Genomic DNA, 19,346 nt, shown 5'->3' with positions numbered 1-19,346 from the left:
GAAAGAAAAGAAGACTGAGAAAACGAACTCTGGGGAGGCCGACGATGCGGTGTCGATGGCGTGCGTGCAGGCGTCAGTAACCCGAGCCTTCTCTGCCACCGCGGGCCACCACTTGGAGGTGACGGGACAGCGACCGACCGCCCGACACCCTGACCCCTGCCTTCCTTTACTTCGTTTTGCTGCCAGTGAAAGCTGATACACCGGCTTCTGACTCACCCTCGCTTCTATAGCCTGTAACGGTGTGTAAGCACTGTGGAGAGCTATGCCACGGCGAATATCATGCACAATGGTAAAAAAAAAAAAAATCGATTTGGTCAACCTGTCTTAGACTTGGTTAGAATGCGGCGCGGCGAGGACCAAGAGAAAAGAACGCAAAAACACACCACAGTCGTTGCATGACCACGCGTGACTCTTGAGAACATCTCTTCCGCACTGGCAGAAACGGTATAGTACAGATATCACCGAGCCCGCAGGAAGACTCCTATCCTTTATGAAAGGGACGCATTTGGACTTCGGGCTGTAGGATGAAATACTGACGTTATTGGTGAAAGGAAGTAATATGTCATCCACCCGCGGCACGAAGCTACAGAGGAAACGCGTACGGGTTGGTCAGAGAGAAGGTGCTTCACGGTTGAATAGAAATTCGTCCTGGTCCGGGGAGCGATCCCGTGACCATTGCGTTTGCGGGGGGCGGTCGCTGTATACCGTCAGAGCCTAACCAGGAAGCTAGCATATCGCGAAGTGAGTCCGAATTAATAATTCTTCAAGTTGTAGATTAATTGCTTGGAGTCGTCGATTAATAAGTGCTCGTTCTGCGTGCGTTCGTGTGTATGTGTGTGTGTGTGTATGTGCAGGGGCATGATAGGCACAGTAAGCCTAGATTTAGAGAAAAAAAAACTAATTCAATTAAGCGAACGTCTCCAGCGTGGAACGCACACACACGCACGCGCGAGCTATGTGGGCAGGCGTCCACGCGCTTCACTGAGACATGTTTCTTTCGCACGCCTGCCATATCACCCTCGAGACTGCAACGACCGACAGGCACGTATACTAGCTAGGTTGCTAGTTTCTCGGGAGCGCTCGTCCTCACGGCTTCAGCGACTCGTCTCTTTTCGCTGATGCCTCGTCGCACGTTATCTTAACTGAGTTCTTCACCGCAGTCCAGCTGCTCCTCCCGCTCCAGCCTGCACGCAGCCGTGGTGAGAAGTGCTACACAGTTGTCTGGTTCTCGGTCTTCTGGGAATGCGTCCCACTCCGAGGGACAAAGATAACTAGAACGCAGCAACGACGAAAGAAAATAATAATAAACACCAAAAGCAAACAAACAAATAAGCAAAGATAAAGGGTGGCGAGGCGCTTCGGCGAGTGTGAAACAGAGAACTCCCACAAAACGGGCAAACGAGGAGAAGCGGCGAAGTGCTGCTTCTGCAGGCTGGCTACTCTTTGCAAGTTGATTGATCGAGCACGTTCTTCTTGCTTTTCTCTTTCTTTCTTTTTTTTAACGAAGCAGTAGCGCGTGCTGCTCGGTTGTGTACACAAGCGCGCGTGTTTAAGATAAGCGTTCGTTCAAAGAAGCCAGTTTCCTCTGCACCAGTGGGCTGCGTGCACGCCTCTCTTTCTGGGTTCTGTATTTGTTTGATTTGTAAGGCAGCTATGAATCATAACGTTACTGCAATATAGACTGGCTTTCGTCTAAAGCTAATTGCTTCTGTTTTTCCCTGGACTCGCCAGCAGTGCAAGGCTTTCAAACGGCGCGCACGGCGACGAAAGATCGTGCGCAGCTCAGTCGTATAGGCATGTGTCCGCTTGGTGGACATTCATTATACGTAGGTGCCCTTTTTCGAGCGCAAACGAGAGAAAAGCAAAAAGAGAGAGAGAGAGGGGGGGGGAGAAGAAAGTGAAAGAACTGTGGAAAAAAAAAGAGAAACAAGAACCAAGACAGACGTTTCCTTCATGATGTGAGACATTTCTTGTTCGCGTGCAATGCGCGACGAACATACATCTCACTACTCAGACTGCGGAAAACGTACACTGGACAGTGCAGTGGTGTAGCCATGAAGCCAGTACGTTCCAGGAAGTACGTTATCTGTACGTTCCAGTACACACGAAGTCACAATCAGCAGGCTTGGCTAAATGTCTATATAACTAATTAACTATGCACTCCGCTGCCAACTAAACCTAAAGCCGGATTACTGCCGAACGCCAAGGAGAAATATAAGCTCTTAGCGCAGGTCAATATCCCCAATTCAAACGCATTCTCTGTAATAAGTTTTTCCTTCTCCTCGCAATTTGGAAAGTAATGTTATTGTGATCAGGAAAAAAATGGGGGGAGAGGGGGAAAGAAGAAAGTCGAAGGATGGTAGACTGAGGATAACTTAAACGCTTACTGCTTCAACGTAAAATCCGGTATAACGAATGCTTATGTATAGAGGACTTATTTTTGCACACCGTATAGACACACGCGAACACATTGAAGACGTAAGATGTAAATCTGGTGTAGTGCCGGGCTATCATGAACGTATCTCTCTTACTTATTATTCTCTCGGCCGATAATTATTCCTTGGCAGTTCTCAGCCATCCAAGGACGATAACTAATATCCACTTTGTATAATTCAGAGCTCGGTAATCATGTCATATGGCCCGAACAAGCTTGTGAATTTCCCTTCTGCCATTTTCCTTCCCTAAAGGAAAATGGTTTAGTGGATGCTTCCACGACTACGGGGGAGTGACTACATAGAGTTGCATGACGTTGACGGCATGTGACGTGTACGAAAGACGACGACGAAATGACGACGACGAAATGACGACGATGGAATGATGATGATGACGCTGTGATACAACAGGCGCTTATGAGACAGAGCCCCAACAACGAAAAAAGTGTGTGTTGGGGATCACGTCGGCGCCTACGCATATCATCACCTGGTGCCCCTGACCGTCTCGCTCTGCACTATATGCGATGCTAATCTGCACTATACCCGGAGGAGTGCAATCGTGCGAGACAACAGCCAGCAGCCGGGCCCCGATCCATAGCCAGAGACACATAACCTGTGCCCAAATTTGTTCCGTAATCGGCAATACGGCAGCAGCGAGCATCCGAAAAGTGGCGACAAGTGACAAAAGAAAGGCTTCGGTTTAAAAGAAAGCCAGCTATAAGCAACAGTATACGATATACGCGTTCGCGTATGCCCGTGCGGCCCTGTCCACCTCATTACCAAGACAAACTGCCCTGTTCCACTGGGACGACACGAAATGGCACTGCCCTCGCGGGCCCATTAAAAACGCTCGCGCGTCGTGCAAATGTGCTGCTGACTGCGTGGGCGGCCTGCAGCTTGAGAGGATGTGCGGTATATTATTATACGATCCATCCGGGCGGCGACCATTCGCGGTGTTGCATGTATGCGCAAGAAAGCAGTCCCGCGTTGCTGCTATATGCCGCGCGTGTAATAGGATTAATATACGCTCAAACGAAGCTTCGCCACTGTACAAAAAAAAGAAAGAAAATATACATAAACATATATACATAAACATATATACATATATACATAAACAGGCGCGCGCATTCATGAATGCATCGCGATCGCGAATTCACACCGCTCCCATTACTCCTGGACCCGCCCCGTCTCGCCTATAATATGGTACATATATGCGACTTCGTGCGTGCTCGCCGTGGCCGGAGAACAACTTTTGTTTCGTTCTGTCTCCATCCTGCGCGTACGCTTCCTCGCATCACATCAATGCGCTCCGCAAGGCCTACGTTGCCCACTCTCGTTATTACTAAGCCAACGCCGCGGTGTTCGGGGAGGGGGCGATACGAGAGCCGGCAATTGTAGCGGCCGGTGCGCGAAGCCAGGTCTGGAGCGGGTGGCACGCGCTCAGAGGGCACATTAACCTCCGGTCGTGTGTACGCAGGTCGTATAGGTATGTATATACCTAGTAGGCGCGAATGAATGATTTACGGCGAGCTCTTCTACCAGGTCAGGTGAACGTCGCGGCGAAGTCAATGCCCGTAACTGAGTTTAAAAGTTATCATATACAATCGAACCCGGAATATATCGAATCTGAAGGGGATCACAAGAAAATTCGATATATAGGTAATTCGATATATAAAATAAAAAAAGCCTATACAAAAAATTCAAGAGGGTTTTGCTGCTGTTCGTTACACAGAGTAATTCGTTATATGTGGGTTCTATATATCCGGGTTCGACTGTAGTTCACCCCGTATCACGTAGTGCATGGTTGTGTTACATTTATTCATGGACCTAAATACAAGAACAGTCTTTTTTTTCTTCTTTTTTTTTCTTTTTTAGAAATAGGATACGAGAACGCCCTTATTGTATATCCTCCTCAGACACGAAGGCTAGTTAGGGAGATAATCACTTTTTCAAGACAGTTCCTACATAGCTACTGGTATACGTTATGAATCTGAAAAAAAAAAAAAACATTCTTTCGCTTACATGCTTGCACACGGCACGTTTAGACCCTGGAAACAACATATCCACGTACGTGGACAAAGTAAAGCTCTCCTCATATGGATTACGCCTAAACACAGAGACGGGAACGTGACATCGTGTGGTGTTGATGATGTATCCGATTCATGCGATTTTCGTCGACTGTGTCGAAGCAGCGGTCTATATATAGGTCAAATTAGTGCCAATTTCCTCCAAAAAAGTGCGGCAATAACTTGACGAAACGGCTTCAATACAAGTTCTGCATGCGCGGGACTTTATATCCAGGATGAATGTATTACGCAATCGCTTCCGAGTTCACTTCGAAAAGGATGGAAGTCAACGTGCAATATACGTATAATGCACAAGTGGTCTCAGCGAGGATATGTACCTGGAGCCGAATTCACAAAGGGTTTTGTTCGTAAGAACTTTTTCTGATTGGTCGTCAGCCCTATTGCACTGCTCTTGTTCTTACGAACTTTACTAGCGTAATAACCTTCTGTGAACACGGGCCCAGATGTACAGCGTCAGCCGCAGAACACTATGCATTCGCGCAGAACACTATACATTCGCCTTTACTGTGTCTGTAATGTTGCCGTGCACTGTAATACTGGAAGCACTGCGCGGAAGGAAGCCTGTCTTGGATGCACCTGTCATATGTCTTTCGGGTCACTCACTTTAAAGTGGGCGCTTTTTTAAACTTCCAAGCACGAAGCGCGGCAGCAGGTTTTGTTTGGCGACAAACGTTCTGCTTCGATTCTTTTGTACGCAGAGCAGCGGTATTATGTTGCGTCCCTAACATTGGATTCAGTGTTCCTAAAGGAACTTAACGTGAGATCGCGCTGGTACCAGTAATGCTGCTGTTCAAGTGCAAAGTTGAGCTGCTAAAAAAAACAAGAACAAAAAATATCCATCGTAAGATGCATGCCAATCTGAGTAACTGATACACCAAGGAAGGTGAAGCCGTATATCAGGGAGTTCTCACACCTTTCAGATGTACGATAGGGGTCTATTTGCTGGCTGCTCTTAGCCATGATGTGTCCCCGACACCAGGCCGATCTTAGATAGGGCCGCTTAAGGCCTTGCACGCAGGCTGCGTTCCTGGCTGCTCTTTACCTAACTGACCTCCAATATAGCCGGCGAAAGACGATGGAGCAAAAAGGATGGATAACTGGCTAAAAAAAAGAAGAAGAGAAAACACGCGCAAATGAGGTGCTGTCTGTCCGTGTGGGGATTACGCGTGGTAAACTTTATTTTATAGTCATTAATAATTTTGTTTCAAAACAAAAATCCGGGGCTCCGACGAAGGTTGCCTAGCTGGTTTGATATACCGAACAAGCCGCCGCACGCTGGCCTTTACGGCTGCGGGAGATCATCGCTGTGAAAAATAAAATAAAAATAAATTGCCAACACCAGTAACATCGCGCGCCAGTGGCGAGGTCGCGCAGCGCGTTAAATGCATTTTAATAAATCACGCAGAGGATGTCACGCCGTTAGTAATAGCGACTCACGGAGTTTCCCGTTCCCGTCCAACACCTATGAGAGACCCCGCAACGAGGGATTTGTGATTATTTAGGCCACGTGTGGTTTCCTACCTTGCACCGAAGTCTGCGTGTATAGAAGCGAGATTTCATGACGGTTAACTTTAACTATTCATAGACCCTGTCCAGTCGGCTGCCCAACACGTACACGAAGTGAGGTGTGTGAGACCAAAAAATTAAGACAAAAGAGACAAAAAAATTTTAAAATGAGATGCTCAAGAGAAATCATGATGCGTCCATATTGTCAGGCTCTTGATCAAGGGCAAATAGTCACAGGAAGAGGAGAAAAAATAAAGAGAAATTTTGGAGGACGCCTAAGCTTCGCCTTCAAGAGCGGAACGCGATAGCATTCAAAGATCCTTGACTGTTTCTCTCACTTCCCGGCAACTGCAGCTTATGTAACCGTAATGTTTACCGGGAAACGCTGGCGGTGAACGCTATGCACGGAGGCGCGCTTTCTGGTAGAAACGCGGCCTCTTTCGTGGGTCGGCCTTCTTTTATTGTTTGCACCTTTAGTATTTCAGCCTGAGAAGATTTAGCATAAAAGACATGGGCTGTCGGTGTTTTGTTTCATGACAATTGTTTGTGGGCTGTCACTCTCAAAATTCCGAGGAATAACTTTGTAAAGAATGCAAGACAAAATGTGAGCAACTTTAGTGGTAAAATATATTTGGAGGGCCTGCGTGGGTGGGAATGAACTTCTCGGCCGCTGGCGGCAATGCCGACGCCGACGGCGACGCCGGATTTTCTGCGACACGGGGCCCTAAACGCTATTGCGTTAAAATAGAGACGTTAGCTAATGTAATTACCGGCTGGCTATTATACTCTGTGTATGGGAAAAAGCGGTAAGAGGAAGGACAGATAGATAGATAGATAGATAGATAGATAGATAGATAGATAGATAGATAGATAGATAGATAGATAGATTGATAGATAGATAGATAGATAGATAGATAGATAGATAGATAGATAGATAGATAGATAGATAGATAGATAGATAGATAGATAGATAGATAGATCATGTCCCAGAGTAGCGGAGCTACGTGTTCAAAAGCGTTCTGTGTTATATATAGCGCGAGTTCTCTTCAACGAAACGTACATTTCTGCCGACGTATATAGAGTATATAGTTTTGCAGAATGGAGAAAGGGGACACGGCGTACAGACAGACGGAGGGAGGCCATACATACCGTCGTGGTCCTGCGTCGACGGACAGGATCCGTTGAGCCCCGTCGCCCTGAGGTCGTCGGCGCCCCCGACGTCCAGCTGCTCGTCGTCGTCGCTCGAGTCGCCGTCCTGCAGCGACCGTCCCAGGGGGTCGCCACCCAGCGGGTGCGACGAAGACTCCCCCAGCCTCCTGCGAGGTGCCACGAGCGAACGAAACCCGTTAGCGCACGTCGTCGCACCGCTCTCATGTATATATATATATATATATATATATATATATATATATATATATATATATATATATATATATATATATATGTGTGTGTGTGTGTGTGTGTGTGTGTGGTGTGTGTGTGTGTGTGTGTGTGTGTGTGTGTGTGTGTGTGTGTACATCTATACAGGTGATAGGGGAGGCCACCTGCCCAACTTCCTGCCATATAAATTTCACCCACGCGGTGCAACGAACGATGCGATGATTACGTGTACGAATTCCATTCAGCTGAGAACACTTATAGCGCGAGTTACACCATGTAATTACTGTCAAGCTCAATGTAGTAATCTCCTCCGTTGTAATTTAATTATACGCCCTATTTGTTAAAGGTAACGAAACCGTTACTCGAAATATAGCATACAGAGTTGGCGCACCAACGTCCTTAGTCGGTCTCCTGCGTTCCGCATGTCTTCAAAACGACTGGAGAAAAAGGCGAACGATATATGGTCCTTATCATCAACAGTTTACTATAGCGCCAGTGGTTTTCGAGACCGCAATACGACACTGCCTGGATAGCGATACTGAAACACATAGCGGCTCCGTTTTCTTCCGAGCGAGGGGAAGAGCTGCTGTGAGACAGCTTCAAAGGTCCTATACATTGAAAAGCCCCTATACATGATCCGAATGATCTCAGCATGTCAAGCGAGAGAGGACAGTGACAGTTACTATTCAGCAAATCGAACACTTTTTTTTCCGTGGCCGCTGTCAAGATGAATGAAGAGCTGTGCTCCTGGAATTATCTGTTCAGATCGCAAACACAGGCATGTATCCTTCCTCACCCGTACTGATGTAAGAGTACATACGTAACTATCACGTCGCAATCACTGCGCTGTTGTATCTACGCTATATTTAGAGGTTCAGAGTGCTGAAAACTAACTACGTTATACGCTTCGGACATGCTATACGTTGCCAACTCCTATAGGAAGCCTGTAAGAAAGGTCACACAGAGATAGATCCTCGCAATTGGATTGCTGGAATCGGTAGTATATGAGCTTGATCGAAGGACGACACCGGCAAGGGCACGATCGAGCGAAGACTCACTTTTTCTCCCTTCTGCCAGCCCCGGTGTCTCTGAAGCCCTTCGCGAACGGGTTGTTGTCGATCTTCAGTTGCGTGATCTGTGGAGTAAACAAACAGAGAAAGCAAGAAAGGGGTCAACGTCGCGGTCCTAGGTCGGGTAAAAAGTTAGATAGATAGATAGATAGATAGATAGATAGATAGATAGATAGATAGATAGATAGATAGATAGATAGATAGATAGATAGATAGATAGATAGATAGATAGATAGATAGATAGATAGATAGATAGATAGATAGATAGATAGATAGATAGATAGAAGCGGCACTGTGCGCCTTGTGTGTGTGTGTGTGTGCGTGTGCGTGTGCGTGTGTGTGTGTGTGTGTGTGTGTGTGTGTGTGTGTGTGTGTGTGTGTGTGTGTGTGTGTGTGTGTGTGTGTACCGCTTGTTTTCTTGAACAATATCACTGTGCTTGACAAATTTATCACGCAACAGCCGGAGTAGAATGTTATGTTAGCCCATCATCCAGGGTAACATCTCCAGCTACTCATTATAGTATCTATCTATCTATCTATCTATCTATCTATCTATCTATCTATCTATCTATCTATCTATCTATCTATCTATCTATCTATCTATCTATCTAGCTGACAACACTTGATTTCTTGAACCCGTAGTATCTCTACCGTGCTGTTATTCCGCTTGCATACCCGTCTGATTAAGGTTTGGTTGATGCAATGCAGCCCGCTAACAGGCATTAGCCTGCATGCTCCTTCTGGGTTACTGCAGTGCGGGAACGCACACAGGCAGGCACTCCCAAGAAGTTGGCCTCCTTTTTGTTTTCTATCTGTCCGTATTTTCTTGTTAAGACCACGACGACAGCTAAACGTAAGTACACCCAGAGAGTGCTCGAAGACGACGCACATACATCTATAAGCTGTCGCAAGCGTGCGCGCGCGACGCCAGCGCTTGGCGGCGGCGTCGCCAACCGTGAACGAGGTGACACCCGTCACACCCGTCTCGGCGCAGAAGGCGCGCTCGATGGCTAAAGAGTCACACCGGCGCCGGCACTCGCTCGAAAAACAAGTTAGTCTGCTGCCATTGTTCTTCGCGAGCTTCTCACCTTGCGAGGGTGACTGCTAATGATCACACCGCGAGGTTCGGTCGGTTGCGGTTTTGTCTCTTTTGCTTGTTTCTTATTTCCCGACATTTGGTCGGTCTCCAAAGAGCCCATATGCATATACCGTTCGCGCCGCCGCCATGGCGTGTGACGAGGCCACGCGGCTGTCGTTCTCTCCAAAAGGCCTCACTCAGCACGCGCCCACGTCGTGAGAGGACGTGCCTTGTCTGGACGAAGATTCGCTCCCGGCCGCCTTATACACCGGTAAACTTGCGTGCCGTGCCGTCTTCCGTTTAGTGGGGACACGGGGTCACGTGGTACTCGTTTTCTTTTTTGTTTATTGGATATTAGAGCGCGTGCTGCTGAGAATTTCAGCATGTACAGCGCACAAGTATTCCTGTTGGCACGACAACGTCGTATCGGGTTGTGCGAGAGGAGGACAGGGCTGGGATAATTGCGTCAATTTTATTGCGATTCTCTTAATCACAGCACTTCGTCAACGTTCCGAACGGCGTTCCGCTAACGTTATCACCAGGTATCGGCCAGTCTTGAGCAGTGGGTGATAAGATATTAACGCAATGGAGCGAAAGGATTCGCTGTACATTATACCAGCCCAGCATAAGATAGGTGTATAGCGCTTCTGGGACGGTCTTTCGTAACGTTACACTTTATTTTTCATTCTTTCGTTATCATCATGTCTGAATGCAAAATCGCAAGTTGCTGTCATCCGTATATAGCCCTGCTTCTCGGGTAATACATTCGTCTCGATGTCATGATACAGTGCACCGTAATGGCAACGTGTGCACACACGTCTCGTTCGCACAACATTCCTGCATTCTGCAGTCAGAGACATAAAATGACCGTACATGTGTATTCGCGCCATTGTTTTTTTTTTTCCTATATGGTTCGTGAAAACCGTGCACATAAACGGGGGCGTTCCTGAAGCCAAGGGCGGGTGACACGCGGCGGCGACCACGTGACCCCTTCACCCAGAGACTCCTTAGCACGACCGCTTGTCTCAATTGTATCCCGCATCCTTTTCGCCAGGCCGTATATATATATATATATATATATATATATATATATATATATATATATATATATGTATATACATGCACTCCGTCGGGCCCTTAGCACACGAACGGATGGACGCAGTAAAGAACAGCGAGAGACGCACGCAAGTACACAGGAACTCGCAAGAATGGAGCCGTCACTCAAGGAAGAGTGTCACCCTCTCGAAGCGACGGCGCGCGTGTTTTTGTTCCTGTGGGATCCCGCAGAGAGTCACGCCGCCGTGTTGCGACGCGCGTCACATCATTTTTGTGTCCGAGTCGCAAAGAACGGGAGTAGAGGGGGTGGGGGTGCCATGATACACAGGGCAGCAGCGGTCCAGGACAAACAATGTCTTCTTTCCTTTTGTTCTGAAAGAAGCTCTGAGGGACGGGTGAGAAGGCCGCAGCAGGTTCGTACAGGTATATAGGCAGCATCCGAAGGCATTGGAAGGGGGGGGGACATGGGCCGGCTGCTTATAGTATTGTAGGAGTACAACACTTGTCACCTTTCGAAACGGTCCGCCGTTTCTCCTATGCAGCAGCGGTGACGGAACCTCATCAATCACACGCTCGGCAAGACGCGTCTCCTTGGCTTTCACGGGGGAGGCTGTTGTCTCTCTCCTTCCTGGAGTTCAGAAACATGAGACGAAGTCGTATTCTCCGTTGACTGCTTCTTTTTTTCGTTCTTGTCCTTCGCTCCTTCCTCCTCCTTCACCAAATCCCCTGCCGCCCCGCTTCCGCCATATTGAACATCCATCTACTTGACGCGGATGAAAACAATGGACGACGGAGCGTCCCTCGCTCATACCGCGAAGGTCTGCGTGCCGTGGCCCCTTACAATCGCCCATGACGAGAGACGCAGGTGTCTTTGTATGTGTGTGAGTGCGTGTGTTTGTGGCGCTGTGAAGATACCGGCAACACCGCCACCCAAAGGTGAAGGAAGTACGAGAGAGGTGCCGACTTCCTCGGACACAACCAGCAGCGTCTTCTTCAACGCGAACGAGCAAAAGGAAGAAGAGCCCCCCACACGATTTTTCCCACTGAGTCGCGCCAGGCTAAGACGCGCAACACGGCGTGGATAATGGGATTGGCTCCGTTCAGCTCGTCGGCTTCTCACGTTTCGTCTCGTCTCCCGAGGTCCTTCTCGCTTGACGGCGGCGATGACGTGTCGGCGATGCGTTGCGGAGACAATCCCACCCACTCCGCCCTTCATTTTGATCGGTCGCTGTTAATCGGCTCTGCTCGATGTAATCGGTGTCGCACCTTATACGTCGTCTCAATCTCGAATGCTATACCATCTCTGCCTTGCCGTGTTACCGGCTGCGGCGTTGAGGTGGAGACTGCAGCGCCACGAGGTACTCAGCTGCGGGGCGCGAAAGAGCAGGGATACTCGGCAGTCGTGCGCGTTATGTCCTGTATATACTTCCAACAGTTTCCAGTAGGCATGTGAGGCTCTGAAGCGAGCCTTGACATGTCAGGCGACCTTTTACAGAACAACTGTCTGCGAACAACCACCGATGCGATTTAAATTATCCCTTCGCGAGCATCCAGAATAAGGGCATTCAAAATGGTGGAGACAAGAGCCGGTATGATGTAGGGATGCATTCCGCTCGATCCTGTCCCAGTCTTATCATCCACCGTTCAGGGCCGGCTGATCCCGTTGATAACGCGGCGGAACTGACCACTGACGAAGACCGAAGAGGATATCGCATTAGAATAGAGTAGTTGCATTGTCCTGCATGGCCCCGATCAGTGACGAGAACAGTTGCATTAGGGTAGTGGTGCTTTGCCGCGTTATTATAATGTTCACTGGCAACTAGAAACGGAGAACAGCACGAAGGCTACACATGCTCAACATGTTATCTTTAGACAACGCGTTTGTTGTCTCTACAGCGGTTAGCCAATCTGCCAAGCTACGGTGTGTCGTATATGCTATATACTATATACTGCCTCACGTCGCTTCCAGTCAATGGTTTTCAACTCCATTACTCTTTGCCTGTCAAGAAAAATAACCGCAGAACCTATCTCCCGATGGCTGTATACAATCATTAAAGCAAATGTAGCGACACATCAGAATGCTGCAGTCACGTTTATGCAAACTACGTGGCAGTCATTCTCAGACTTCCGTTACTTCGGCTATATGCGGCATACTCGTCTCAGGTATCGGCCCGCTTTACTATGGCCGCCGCTTGCCAAGTTCACCTAGGAGCATGGCGGCATTACGACGATCGTATGATGACGACGTTCTGACAGACGACGTAATGAAACAGAAACAATGACGTCGATGTAACGACAAAGGCGAGGTGACAACAATGAGATGACGATTCTGAAATGATGACGATGGTATAACGATGACAGCGACACGAAGACATGAACACAATGGGAACACGAGGAGTTTATGACGACGAAAGTACAACGGCAACCGGATGACGAAGCTGGAATGGCGAAAGACAGCCACGAGGCCATGACGACGACGGCGTGACAACACATGCATGACAGCGACTGTCCGATGACAATGTGATACGACGACGGCATGAAAACAGCGGCCTAATCACGACTGAATGAAGACAGCATGACAAAAGCATGAAGACAGCACGACAGAATGACGAAGAATGGAAAGACGTTGATGGAACGCAGAAGCCGATATGACGACGGCGGCAAGACGACAAAGGGATGGCGTTACTGGAGTGATCACGATCGTAAAACGACAACGCGACGACCACGACGGCATGACGAGAGTCTGATGACGGAGTTGGAATGACGATGAATGACCGCGACGGCATCACGGCGACTGTACGACAACGAATGCATGACGATGACGTCATGACGATGATGGCATGACAAATTAAGGTATGAGGACGAGTGCAAGACGACGATGGCGTGACGACCAATGCATCCTGAAGACTGTATGACCACGACAGCATGACGAGTGTCAGATAATGAAGCTGGAATGACAGAACGAGGTGTCGACGGTACGACAACGAATGCATGGCGACTGTATGAGGACGACGGCGTGATGAGAGTCGTGTGACAGCAGCTTGAACGACTATGATGCAACGAACACGATGACATCACGACTACGGACACATACCTCTAATGGCCTAGGCCCCAGCTGTAAGAGAACTTGAGCCACTTGATCGGCGTAGAAGCCGTGACGATGGTGGCACGATGAGATTCAGATCAAGAAGGTCGAATGGCGACGATGGAACGAGCCCAACGGCATCACGACCAAAAGCACGTAATGGTCCGAGCTAGTAGACAACTTGGACCACTGGGTCGGCGTAAGAAGATAGATAGATAGATAGATAGATAGATAGATAGATAGATAGATAGATAGATAGATAGATAGATAGATAGATAGATAGATAGATAGATAGATAGATAGATAGATAGATAGATAGATAGATAGATAGATAGATAGATAGATAGATAGATAGAAAATAACAGCAGAACTTATCTCACGATGGCTGTCGACGGTAATGCGAATAGCAGTCGAGCAATGTAGCGAGAACCATGTTGCTGAAGTCACGATTATTTAGCACGTGTAGTGGTGATTGTGAGGTTGCTTCGGCTATATGTCGCATATACTCCGACATAATCGCACTTTGCTATGGCACTTGCTTTCCAAGATAGCCCATTAGCATGGTGGGATGACGACGACTGTATGGCGCTGTCGCAGTGACAACGATGCAATGACAACGCGTGCAGGAATGACGTCGCTGGAAAGGCAAAGGCGGCATGACGACGAGGGCATGATGACAATGAGATGATGATTCCTAAATGACGACCAATGTCTGACGACGACCCATAGACGACGACGTCATGACAACGGTGGCGTAATCCCGATTGGATGACGACAACACGATTACGATAGAATGACACAAACGTAATGACATGACTTCGATGGATCGATGAAGGTGATATGAAGACGACGGCAAGACGACAATGGGTCGACGATATACACAAGTGATGACGATGGTGAAGCGACAGCGTGACGACCATGACATGATGACAACGTTATGACGAAGGCGGCATGACGCGAGTCGGATGTCGAAGTTACAATGATGACAGTGGAACAACCGCGAAGGCATCCGACTGCATGCTGCTCTTCAAGGGTGTGCAGCAGCTACTCGTTGAAGGAGAGTGGCAGTGGCTTCTCAGTTATCACTCCTGTTCTCGACAGTTTCCAGATTTGCTCGCCCAATTAGCCCAACAACCCGGCACGGCGTCGCTGGTATGCGTCGCGTGTAACACTTTTTCCTTCGTGACGCGCGTGCGCAGGAAGAGAGGAAACAAGACTCGGAACATCTGCGCGGCAAAACAAAAACAAAATCTTAACGACTTCTTTAACTCCGGGCGTAATGTGGCGTTTTCAATACCTTCCGGGCACACACACGCTCCGACACACAAACAATCCAGGAAGCTCTCGCCCCTTCAGAGCCGAGCGCACATAATACGACAGGGGCGCATTCGCAACTTCGGAAAAAAACAGTTCCCGCCCCGCTTGCAAAGCCGCGCATTGCGACGGTGACAAAGCCGCAGCGCCCTCTCGGCCAGCAGGAAAGGCGCCTTGACGAGCGCCCGAATGAATGGATACTTTCACGTTTCACCTCTATAGAGGCCGCACACATATTCGGCGGCGCGCCGTGCGCATAAAGGCGTCAACGCCCACTGGCAGTCGCGCGCATTAAGGCAACGCGACAAAAGGCGGCAAAGGCGGCACCCTGTCCATGTGAAGCCGGAAAACGAGAAGAAAGTCGGCCACGGGACGCACTGGCATTGGGCGTCCGACGAAAATCGTAAGAAATGTGGCACGTCATGCGGAGCGTGTTGCGAGCTATGCAGTATAACGCCCCATGTGTGCGTGCGTTTAGGGGGAGAGGGGAGCGGGGGGTGCTGGATGGTCCGCCCTGACGCCTTTCACCGCGCCAGCGTCACGTTTCCGGGCGCTCTTCTCCTGTACATATGCTATAAACAAACACCTCACTTCGTTAGCAGCGGGCGTCTCGCGTACGTCTTATACAAGGTGGAGGCATGTAATGAAGACCGTGCGTCACAGGCAGGCACGACGTTGTTGTCGCGCTGCTTCCTAAAAAAGGTGTGCCCAATGCGCGCTGAATGACCTTGTTTACGGCGGCGGAAGGTTATGCTGCGTGTATGGTGAACTGGACAAATCGGACCAAGGGTTAAAATTACGATAGGATTTCCGCAAACCGCCATTTCCTGACATTCTTACCTTACCTCCTTTCCCGGTGCTCTCAATCCTGTTTTCTTTCATACTTGGGCGTATACTCGTAAGTGCAAGTGGAGACGATAGTGTGTGTGTGTGTGTGTGTTTGTGTGTGTGTGTGTTTGGTGTTTGTGTGTGTGTGTGTGTGTGGTGTGTGTGCGTGTGTTGTGTGTGTGTGTGTTGTGTGTTGCGTGTGTGCGTGTGTGCGTGTGCGTGTGTGCGTGTGCGTGCGTGTGTGCGTGCGGTGCGTGCGTGCGTGCGTGCGTGTGTGGTGTGTGTGTGTGTGTGTGTGTGTGTGTGTGTGTGTGTGTGTGTGTGTGTGTGGTGTGTGTGTGTGTGTGTGTTCGTACACGCATTACCCTCCGCAGCATTTAACAAAACATTGGAGCCGTAGCCGACAGCAGTAATGGTGGCAGTGACATCTTGTAGCGCTTCACTCAACCACAGCGCGTTAGAAACATTTCTAGTGTTCATGAGTGGGTTTCTAGTGCATTTCTAGAAACGTTTCTAGTGCGTCAGAAGAAAAAAAGCGATAACCCGATAAGAAGCGATAACGTAATACTATTCCAAGCTGTTTCTAATACATATCTGCAACCAGAACTGCGATTGGTCAAAACATTTTAGGGCCACCCCCACTTCGCCTTTCTGTCACGCAACACCACGAAAACCGCGAAAACTCCCCACGTCAAAGTGTCGTGAACGCACTAAAGACCCACTAATAAGCGCAACAAAAGTGCATTTGTTTCGGAATAGCCAGAGACTGGCCCGTTCCGAAAGGAATAGAGGATATCTGCCTACCAATCGCTCTGGCACTGGCTACTTGGAGCTGCCGGGGAGAATGGATTTATTTGCGTATAATAATTTCTTTTTTTTTTGCATCGCAGTATAACGTTTTCGAGCCCTGTCAGCACGTATACGAAGTCGCTCTGTGAAATCTTCTTCGATGAGGATCCGTCTTATCAGCATTTCTTAACCTTCCGTTGCGCGCCGCCGTGATTTTCGACCAGCCACCGCAAGCTAAAGCAAGGGTTATCCGGTTGTCTACTTTCATTGCGCTCGCTCGGCCCCACGGAAACCATCTCCACTTCTGCGTGCTCCTCGCCTCTTATCAACCAATTATAGATAAGAAAAACCTGTCAATATATGCAATGCTATATGTGGCCTCCCACAAAAGAGAAGAGCGGTTGATCGGGCGGTTCAAATAACGCTGCTGGTCACCGCCCGAGGCTTGCGTTAACGATTACGTGTACTTTTGACATCAGGAGATTGGGACAAAAACATACTAGAATAGTTTTACGTTATAGAACCCCTAGTTTAACCCCTGCCACAAAAGGCACCACAGAAACGGCTGCTTGCATCTACGTTTCCGTAAGCCCGTACACCCTAAACTGTTATACATAAACGTGTATCATAGAGATTTCTAGCTTGTCTGTACACGTAGTACCGTTTACACAACACCGGCTTACCGAAACCATGGATGACACTTTAGCAAGCGGTACGCCAAGTACAAATATCGTTTGAACCGTTTTTGCGTTACGTGATTGTTCACGTCGAATAATATAAGATACGGCACTATTAATGATTATGTCGCTACCGACGCTTTTCAACGCCGGTTAGTCGGAATGTGGAAGGTCAGTGCAATAGCATCTTTGTATCCTTTTTGGTTAAACATAATGCCGCAAGATGGCGTCACTAATGCGGCATGCTCACGTAAACGTCTATGCGGTAACGCGCGGTATACCGCAAAGAGTAATGCATTTACGGACAAGCTAGAACTCTCCACTAAAACAGACTAAAACTATCTAATAAAGCCGCAGCCAATTTTTTTCCATTCCTGACCTGCGCCGGCTACACTAAATAATTCTGTAGTTCTACGTGCCAAAACCACCATATGATTTCTGAGTCCCACGCCGTAGTGAGAGACTCCGGATTAATGCTGACCACCTGGATTTCTTAACGCGCTCCTAAATCTATGTGCACGAGTGTTTTTGCCCCACCGAAAATACGGCTGCCGTGGCCGGGACCAAACCAGCGACCTCAAGCGCCATCTATGAACGCCCTTGTGCATAATATGCACTGAGAAAAATACCATGGTGACGTGTAGCTTAGCGCCGTTTACTCTTCGTAGTTTGCCGCCACGCACAAACCAGCCCGTCGGCTAGTGCGACGATGAAGCCTCCGACAAGAACTCATTGTATATACATTTTCCCAGAGGCGGCCTCGGAAACAGCCTTGCGCCTGTAATGTATATAGCTGAGAAGGTCGCAGTGACCACGAATATTTGCATGCTGCGAACGCTATATACCTGCGGTAGCATCAAGCAGACTGAGCCGATAACTGCTAGCTAGAAGCAGCAGGTCCGCTATTCATCACTTCGCTGGATCGTTAATCTTGGCACACGTTACCCTATATTCAATTAACGCGTGCACGCATAGCTAGGCCATCACAGACGCAGCGTTATTGCGTCAAGCAAGGCCAACGCCCAGGGGTGCCTTTCGCATTTCGAAGCCACATATACAACGCCGGAGATACAGGCCTCAGCAGCGCGTAAGAACTGCGCATGTGCGCGGCCGATATATGTATATAGTTTCGGTCAATCGGGACCCTTGGCCTATCCGTATATCTTCGGTTGACGTAACGTTAAGAGATACGAAGACAGCAGTCTGCATTAGAGACTCTAGCAAACAGGGGTAGCCGATATTCTAGTTGACATTAGGAAGGAGAGAACATTGACCTGCCTACGCAGGACATGTAATGCGTATAGGGCAGATAAGTATGTACAATGTTGCGCATAAAGGGCACGGACACAGGAATGTCTCCTATGTTCGTCTTTGAATGGAGCAACTTTCTTCCTCCCTTATGCATCGGAGCAGCGGTTTCTCCCTCTGCAAAACAACACCAACAGGCTCAAGTTGCTACCTTAGGGCAGATAACCGGCGGTGGTCTATTCTACAGCGTTAAAGACTAGGTCCCGAAGTAGAGGGAAGCGCAGTCGAGGACGGCATATAATTGGGTGGTGTGATGAAATTAGGAAGTTTGCATGCACAAGATGTAATCAGCGGGCGCAAGACATAGACTATTGGTAATCACTGCTTGGTAGAGGTCTTCATGTACAACAGTATACACATAAGTAGACTGATGATGAAGACATTTCTTGCAACTAAAATAAAATAATATACAGAGATCAGCAGACTTAATTCAGCAATTACGGCTGTGAATCTTTTTTTTTTGCGTCAGGAGCATAGGCTGTCTATAGCGCAACAATATATTTGCATATACAAAGATTACTCTGGCGCCAGGCCCGTAGCCAGGAGGGGGGGGCGTCCCCCCCCCCCCCCCCCCCCCACGAATTTTGATCTTTCCGTGTCCATGTCCTACGGCGCTGAGTACACCTGACAAGATCAGTGCCGAACGTTCCACGCCAGTCGCCGGGTGAAGCTCTTCTTGATTGTGCCTCAATAAAACAAATATTTCCACTCTTCGCCTTTATATTTTTGGCTCTGA

The 19,346-nt window shown here is 48.6% G+C and overlaps 1 protein-coding gene across 1 annotated transcript in view; it reads right to left on the bottom strand.

Moving 5' to 3' along the window:
- LOC119445901 (optomotor-blind protein-like) overlaps positions 1–19,346 on the bottom strand; it is a 139,452-nt gene that overhangs the window by 14,101 nt on the left and 106,005 nt on the right. The window contains 2 exon segments of the mRNA XM_037710198.2: positions 7,175–7,341; positions 8,464–8,540. Of these exon segments, the coding sequence (XP_037566126.1) occupies positions 7,175–7,341; positions 8,464–8,540 (244 nt within the window).

The sequence above is a fragment of the Dermacentor silvarum genome, chromosome 3 (genome assembly GCF_013339745.2).
Source record: "Dermacentor silvarum isolate Dsil-2018 chromosome 3, BIME_Dsil_1.4, whole genome shotgun sequence".
Classification (NCBI taxonomy): Eukaryota; Metazoa; Arthropoda; class Arachnida; order Ixodida; family Ixodidae; genus Dermacentor; species Dermacentor silvarum.
The sequence above is the reverse complement of the archived record's forward strand: the minus strand, read 5'-3'. Positions and strand labels throughout refer to the sequence as shown.